The sequence below is a fragment of the Ursus maritimus genome, unplaced genomic scaffold, assembly GCF_017311325.1.
Source record: "Ursus maritimus isolate PB19 unplaced genomic scaffold, ASM1731132v1 scaffold_2, whole genome shotgun sequence".
Lineage (NCBI taxonomy): Eukaryota > Metazoa > Chordata > Mammalia > Carnivora > Ursidae > Ursus > Ursus maritimus.
Window position 1 is genome coordinate 26,927,468 of NW_024424452.1, and position 7,536 is coordinate 26,935,003.

At 47.9% G+C, this 7,536-nt stretch overlaps 2 protein-coding genes across 4 annotated transcripts in view; one reads left to right on the forward strand and one right to left on the reverse strand.

The window, feature by feature from the left end:
- MYH11 (myosin heavy chain 11) overlaps positions 1-1,863 on the forward strand; it is a 113,412-nt gene extending 111,549 nt beyond the window's left edge. Inside the window, exon 41 of the mRNA XM_040635288.1 lies at positions 1,153-1,863. Coding sequence (XP_040491222.1) covers positions 1,153-1,285 — 133 coding nt within the window. The 3' untranslated portion in view covers positions 1,286-1,863. The remainder of the gene's footprint in view (positions 1-1,152) is intronic.
- Positions 1-7,536, reverse strand: part of NDE1 (nudE neurodevelopment protein 1) — a 48,447-nt gene that overhangs the window by 11,901 nt on the left and 29,010 nt on the right. For 2 of the 3 annotated variants that reach the window (XM_040635285.1, XM_040635286.1), the window contains exons 7-9: positions 6,405-6,496; positions 4,775-4,926; positions 2,756-3,985 (exon numbers count right to left, since the gene is read on the reverse strand). In XM_040635285.1, coding sequence (XP_040491219.1) covers positions 3,892-3,985; positions 4,775-4,926; positions 6,405-6,496 — 338 coding nt within the window. In that variant the 3' untranslated portion in view covers positions 2,756-3,891. Of the gene's footprint in view, positions 1-2,755; positions 3,986-4,774; positions 4,927-6,404; positions 6,497-7,536 lie in introns of those variants that run through there. The other variant, XM_040635287.1, reaches the window with a different exon arrangement.

The window sequence follows — 7,536 nt, forward strand, 5'->3', positions numbered from 1 at the left end:
AGCAATCAGACACTCTGGGCCTTGCTCTGCCTCCAATCTTACCTCTCTGAGTTGCCCCTTTTGACTAAAGCATGGATAACTGGAATGGGCTCTCTCCCTCGTGGCTTTTCTGTCTGGCCTTTGTGTGGTCAAGCGGGTCATTTTTGTTACAAAGAGTCTGCACTCCTCTCAGGCATCCTAAAATAAGTCAACACAGGTCCTCTGATTCAGGTCAATCAGGGCCGGATGGCCAGAGCCCAACAAGAGTATTTGCTGTGGTCACAGAAAAGATGGCAAACATGTTTTCCAAGCAGAGGAAGTTGGATGCAGGTGGATCTCACGGCTCCTTCTGCCTGCCTGCCCTTCTAAGCAAAGCCTCACCTCCGGTGACCTGGGCAGGCCCGAGCAGTAACTCAGGTCGTCTGGCACTCCAGAGATGGGAGCTGTTAAGGACAGAGAGAAAGAGGTGTCCTACCAGCTAGAGCTAAAATACACCTTGGGTTAATAGGCCGATCTTACTTTTCTAACAAATATTCATTGAGTACCTATTATCGTCCACACTGGTGCCTTCATAGTGAGGAAAAATCAGACAAGATCTCCGCCCTGTGAGAACTCATGCCAAGAATTCTGCTCCACACAAGCAAGGGCCCTGCACTGCCTGAACCAAGAGTACCCTTTTGGCATCCACGCAGTGACCTCCCCCCTCAAGGCTGCCTTTGATGCTCATTTCCACCTCCTTCCAACTGAAAGCCTAAAAGACTCCCCCCTTTTTAACCTCCCGAAGGCAAGGAAGTAGAGCATGAGAACGAGCTCCCCTTGATACCGGCCCCACAGGGTATGAATAAACCCATGGGAACGTGTCAGCCCCCACTTGTTTTTTCCTTCTTTTCTAAATCGAAGACCCCAGCAGACCAGAATCCTGTGGGTCATCAGATGAACAAGCCAGATTTTTTTTTTTAAAAGCCGATCATCTTGCTTTGAAAAATCTACTCCTCCCCTCCCCCATGCCAGCTGATGAAATTCTGTATTCAGACTGGTCAGGCTTGACTTCAACCTGAATATCTGCCTCTCATTTGAGTTTGTCTGCATTTGTTTTTTGCCCCTTGAAAAATCTCTTCCCATCTCGAGGGAGATTTCCATACTCAAGAAACATGTATTCTCTTAAATCTGCAGGCGAGGAAACGAGACCTCTTTTGTTCCCGCTAGAAGGTCTGCAGGACGGCGAGTCATTGAAAACGCAGACGGCTCCGAGGAGGAAGCAGACGCTCGCGACGCGGACTTCAACGGAACCAAAGCCAGTGAATAAACAACTTGCTACAAACGGAACAAAACCAAACCAAACCCAGTGGACTTGCTTAGCACTGTCAAAATCCATCTTCAAATTCCAAACATCACAGACACCCCTCACGATGACTAGAAACACCAGCGCCCTGAGTCCGGGGCATCCGTGGAACTTTTGAGTGACGTACCAAACGAGAAAAACCCAGCAGGCGACACAGACACACCCACTGCCCCGATCGGTGAATTGTGCCGAAATTGTGAGTTTTTAGGAAAGACATAACCACAGTAACTGATCACTGGCAACTTAGTTTACATGGCATGGGGAGGAAGTCACCGAAGTGGGTGCCGCCGCCTCCCGCCCCCAAGTCATTCCCTAACCTGTGTACCCTTCCGACGTGTCGAGTGGGCCCCTGTTTGAGTTCCTTCCCCTCCCGGTTACCACACCTCAGACGCACACAGTTCACGGAGACCAAGTGCCTTCGGTAGTCACAGGAATTAAAAAGGAGACACTGCTCCAGCGGGTAAGAGCAGGAATGTTACACTGTTTTATATGCACCCCAATTGTACTTAAGGACACCCTCACGAATAAAAGGTTATACATCACTGGACTGCAGTCAGCTCTTCCGTGGTTTCCGAGAGTGAAAGAATGGAGGGAAGAGCATTCTGACCGAATCCTTGTGGGGACTCTGTGAAGCCATTCATAAACGGGGAAACTGAGGCCTAGGGAGGTGAAACGAATTGTCTGAGATCCCACAGCTGGCCAAAAAAAAAAAAAAAAAAAAAACGCAAGCAGGGAGGTCACGTGAGTCTGTGTGAGGGGACTTCTCCACCCAGAGCTGGGAGGCTCCAGGCCCAGGAAGTAGGAACGTGACCAGAAAGAACATCCTTATCAATCCAAACCCATACACACATACATACTGCGAAGAATACAAGAGATCCTTGAATTTTAAAGTTAAAACATAAGACTTCATCCAGCAGGGCCAACGAACTTCCTGTGAAGGCCAGAGAGTCAATATTTCAGGCTACATCTGGTCTCAGTCACATGTTTATCTTTCCTTTTTTTTTTTTTTTTAAATAACCCTTTAAAACATAAAAACCATTCTTACTGAGGGCATCATACAACACCAGGCTGTGGGTCCTTTCCTTCCTCAGCTTGACTGTTCCAGATGGAGATCCCTTGCACGAGTTCTATTTGACACACAAAATTCCACACATCGACTCCGTGGGGTCCAATAGATTTGAGAAGAGAAGAAATAACACCAACTAAAAAACTCAAGCCAATGACTAAATGCGAATTATACCCTGAGCAATGCACAAACATCTCCCAAATACACTTCTAAGAAGCTGACCTGAAGGGAATTTTTTTAAAAAGTAGGATTTTTTTTTTTTCATATTTACTTACTGGGTTAAAAAACAAGTTCTCCACCATATGAGCAAACATAAAAAGCACAAACAAAGCAGTGTTTACTGACCACCACCACAAACTAACTGTAAATTTGTTTCTCTTGATTTTATTGTTCTTTTAAAAAAATAAAAGTACGTCTTTCACCAATACAGGTTAGAACGTTCCCAGGGTAAGGAGCCGGGCACCAGAGATCAAGTCTCTGTTGAATTTCAGTAGCACTTGTAAAGTTCTATCTTCAACTCAAGGATATTTTTGCTATTCTTTTGGAAAAATAACTTAGTAACAAAAGGTCGTTAGGCTGCATGCATGCTCCTGAATTCCTGTGTTCTTTTTACACGCCTCCAAAAGCGTGAGACGGCAGCTCACACCAAGCAGGGTTGAGTACGTACAACGTCCGCGTGGAAATCCCGTGTTTGTTTCTTCTTTGACAAGGAAGATTCCAACAACAATCCTGTGTTTTAAGCTTATTTGGAGGGCACCCTGATTATTTCATCAAAACTCTGAACGATGTCCTGCTCTTAGGGGCTGCATTCCCAAGGCCATGCCACCCCGCAGACCGTCAGGGTCCTCAAGCGGAGGTCACCCTCAGGCCAGGGCAGAAGTTCAAGGAAGACCAACCATCAGGATCGATCTAAACAGGACACAGACTTTCCACTGACCTGGTCCACACAAGCTCTCCTCTGAAACACAAGCACACCTCTCAATGCCTCAGTGAGAGGCAGATTAAAAAGTCCCAGAGGTGCACAAGACCGTAGTTTCTTCTCAAAAAGGCATGTGCCTATTGTACTCCTCTCTCCTAGACATGATTTCATTACACAGACCCTCCCTGTGCCACAGAGCCCTGGGAGATTTTGTTCTGGAAGACAGCCTGAGTGAGGTGGGCTCACATCCCACTTTTAAGGCATCTCCAAACATTAAAAACACATCTCAGAACCATTCAGGACTCAGGTCAGCTCACAATGATGGGGTAGCCTCGGCGTCTGCACCTTCGAGCCCTTTCCAGAGGGTCCCGTTTGTCCCTGTCCACACCAGCAAGCAGGATAGGGATCATGACACAACATTTCCCCGGGGCCAACTACCAGGGGCCACCGGCGATGGCCTCATTGGCTAATGTGACTGTTTGCTCCTATTTCTCTAACTTAAAAACACAAAAACCTAGTTTAAAGAGGGGAAGAAAGGTAGGACTCCCGCACAGACACAATGGGGCTTCAGCTTCCGTGGATTTCCTAAAGCAACATCTTGACTACACCCTGGGCTGATGGCAGCGACGGTGCGGAAATATTTGAAGGCGGCTTCCCAAATTCCAGGCGTTTTCCCAACCTTCAGACAGAGCAAACCAAATTAGGCGGACACGACAGCTGTTACAGACTGGCTAGCATCGGGGCCCACAAAGTTCTATGAGTGACTATCAAGAGTCAGGAGCAATATCTCCCTGGGTGTCATTTTTCTCTCCTGTGAAACAAAGAAAAGGACACTGGCCATCTGGCTCGCACATTCCCAAGGCCACAAAGAAAGCACGGTCATAGAAGACCCGCTAAAAATATCCTCTTTGACAGGGCTGGCAGTTGTGAGCATGCCATGGAAAACGAGGCTTCATTTCCCGCGATCTGTCTGCCATGGGTCTTACCACAGTGACGTGCTTAGGGGCCAAGGAAGATGGTGGCACGGCTGAGAAAATTAATGAATCTAGAAGCTGCCCTGATTCTCAGGTCAGAAAACACGCAAAGCTGTCAGAGGTCAGATTTGTGTTTTCCCCCATCAGGTGACTGGCTTCAGGAATCTAGTCTGGCTGGAACGTAGTGCCAGTTTCCTGAGTTTTTACCCTCCTCTGGGGGAAGCAGAGCGGTGTTTGAAGCCCAAGTCCCAAACAAGGGTTTTCTACAGGACATGCTCACAGCACGACCAGGAGCTGCGGTTGCAGGATCAAATAATGAAAACGAGCCTCTTCTTGGCCATTTGCCCTTAACCAGAAGACACCACGTAACTCTGTCTCAAGGGGGTAGAGGGTAAGGTTCACAGACATACCCCTGCAACTTCTCCCAAATGGCTATGGGTCAGGGGTTAGAGGCCCCCCCTCCCTCCCCAGAGAGGACAGCTAAAGGTACTGACCCTTTGTCACCCAGAGGCAAGCCAGCGCTGCTTGGCTGTCTCTCACCGCCATCTCTGTGCTTGCTTCCCCGCCCCGAGCCAGGGCCACTCGTACGGTTTGGGGACTGATCATACACGAAGTTCCGGCAGGATGCAAGTTTGGACTCCAGGGCCTGCAGAGAAATACGCTTTCATCTTCCAGGTCAAAGACAAGAACTCACCTCTCACCCAGAGCCTGTACACAGACAATAACTGAAAACAGGGGTTCTCAAATGGTGCTGGACGCGGGAATTCCAAAGTGGGGCCCGGAAGGAATCCAGCATATGTCCAACTTTTAGAGCCACTGGCCTAAGACATTCCGGAGCTTCCTGGGAAAATCACTAGCCCTGCCAATTATCCAGCTCTGCCTATGGGAAAGAGGAAATGCACTTGTGGAATAATTCGCTCTTTTGTTTACCTTAATAAACATGCACAGAGTGGCTTGTGTGGAAGCCATGTGCCTTGCTGGAAAGGGACCCCATGCAAACCGAGAGAGCACCGAGATCACCCCACACTTCCCTATACTCTAACTGTACAAAACATGAACAGAGAAATGTGTAGGGGCGCCTGGGTGATATAGTCGGTTAAGCATCCGACTCTTGGTTTCAGCTCAGGTTGTGATCTCAGGGCCATGAGATCGAGCCCCACGTCAGGCTCCATGCTCAGTGCAGAATCTGCTTCAGAGTCTCTCCCTCTCCCTCCGCCCGTCCTGCCTGTGCACTCTATAAAATGAATAAATAAATCTTAAAAAAAAAAAAAAAGACAGAGATAGAGAAATGTGTTTACAGAATAGAAAACCAGACAAACAAAAGGTGAAAGAAAAAACATGAGCAATGAGTTGCAAGCTTCTATGACATTGCAATTCTGACTACAGACATTTTGGCAGGTTTTTGTTTTTTTTTAAAGATATTTTAATTTATTTATTTGACAGAGAGAGAGACAGCCAGTGAGAGAGGGAACACAAGCAGGGGGAGTGGGAGAGGGAGAAGCAGGCTCCCAGCGGAGGAGCCCGATGTGGGGCTCGATCCCAGAACGCTGGGATCATGCCCTGAGCTGAAGGCAGACACTTAACGACTGAGCCACCCAGGCGCCCCATGGCAGGTTTTAAAATATGGCATCTTCCAGGCCATCATTTTTAAAAATAAAAGAAACCACCACAAAGAATACCTATGTTATTTCTTAAGCACTAAAGAAATCTTTCCCTGTAATGAATATAAAACCTACAAAGTCAAGTTTTTTTTGCTCCAGCCTTTCGAGATTTTGTCTTTAACTTCCTAAGAATTTTAAAAAGAGGAGGCAATTTTTAAATGTTTCTCAGGTTTTTTTCCAAGTAAGAAAAAAAAATCATAGGCACTAACAAAATTTTTTCAAATTCCAAAGGAAAATGGCAGGGAAAGACATGCCCAGGTTTCGAAGGGAGGACAGAGTCACACCTCTGGGTGTTCCTCAAGAAGCTCAGATGATACTCAGGGACACTAAGAGAACCAGACTTTTGCCTACAATGCAGGGAGTCTCTGCTAAAGGCGGAAGGAACTGGTAAGGTCCCCTCTCTCCAATATCCTGAAACACAGGCAAGGAGCCACACCAAACCCCAGGGAGGGGGCGGTCTTACCCCCACTTTCCGAAGCAGGTCTCCCACGATGTTGAGGGCCGATATCCGCGCTGCAGGAGTGAGGGGGGTCCCACCCGTGGAGTCGTCCAGACCTGGGTGTGCAAAAGGAAGCACACGTCATACCGATCCACAGTCCTAAGGGGGTGCGCTACCGTCACTAAGTGCAGAAGCACAGGGGTGGACGCGGGAAGCTAACTGTGCCCTGCTACCCCCACTGGTTAACTAACACGGCAAGGGTCGACTTGATGACCAACGTTTTACAGCCTTACCACTACTATAGGAAATGTTATTCTTTTAAAACAAAATCAGGACAAGTCCTCTTGAAATTCTAGGAATTCCATATTGTTAGGAACAGCATTGGAGCAAACCCCATTTATAAGGGGCTTAACTCTCCAGAGCCCCTCTCTCTCCTCCGAGTAGGACCCAGGGACCAGCGGCACCAGCATCACTGGGGTGCTGGTTAGGATGCAGGATCTCACTTCCACTGAAGTGTGGAAAAACCCTGCTCTAGACTGGGATTCTGGAAGTGTCACCAGCCTCTTGATCCCAGGGGACAGGCTAAGGAATAACACAATGTGACCACTGGAGCCAGTGGCCTGGGTCTGAAGCCCGACTCTGCTATTTACCAGCAGTATATCTTTAGGCAAGCTCCTTTACCGGGGCCTCAGTCTCCTCATCCATCAAATGGGGACAGCACTTGCAAATTGGGCCTGTGGTGAGGATTCAGTGAGGTCATACATATGCAAAGCACGTGACGCAGAGTGGCTAGGACACGCCGAGCACTCAGTAACTGTCTATTGTTGTTACTTGCCATTAAGTGGCCCAGTAACAATCTCAGTTAATCAGCAGACGAGCTGGAAAGAAAACTCAAATCTTTCATTGTTTACCATGCAGCCCAGGTTACACTGGCTCCACTTCTAGACCAATGTCTTGCTAGACCCACACAATGCTTTTCAATTTTTTTTTATCTAGTTATTGAAATTTGCAATTTGGGAGATTTCATGTTCAAGAAGAGGATTTCCGGCTTCTGATGAAGGATGGAAATGTCTGCTAATGCCGGGCCCACATTTCTTAAGGTAGGAATAGAGCGGCAGCTGCCCCCTCAAGATGAGGTTTCCATCCCCCCCCCCCC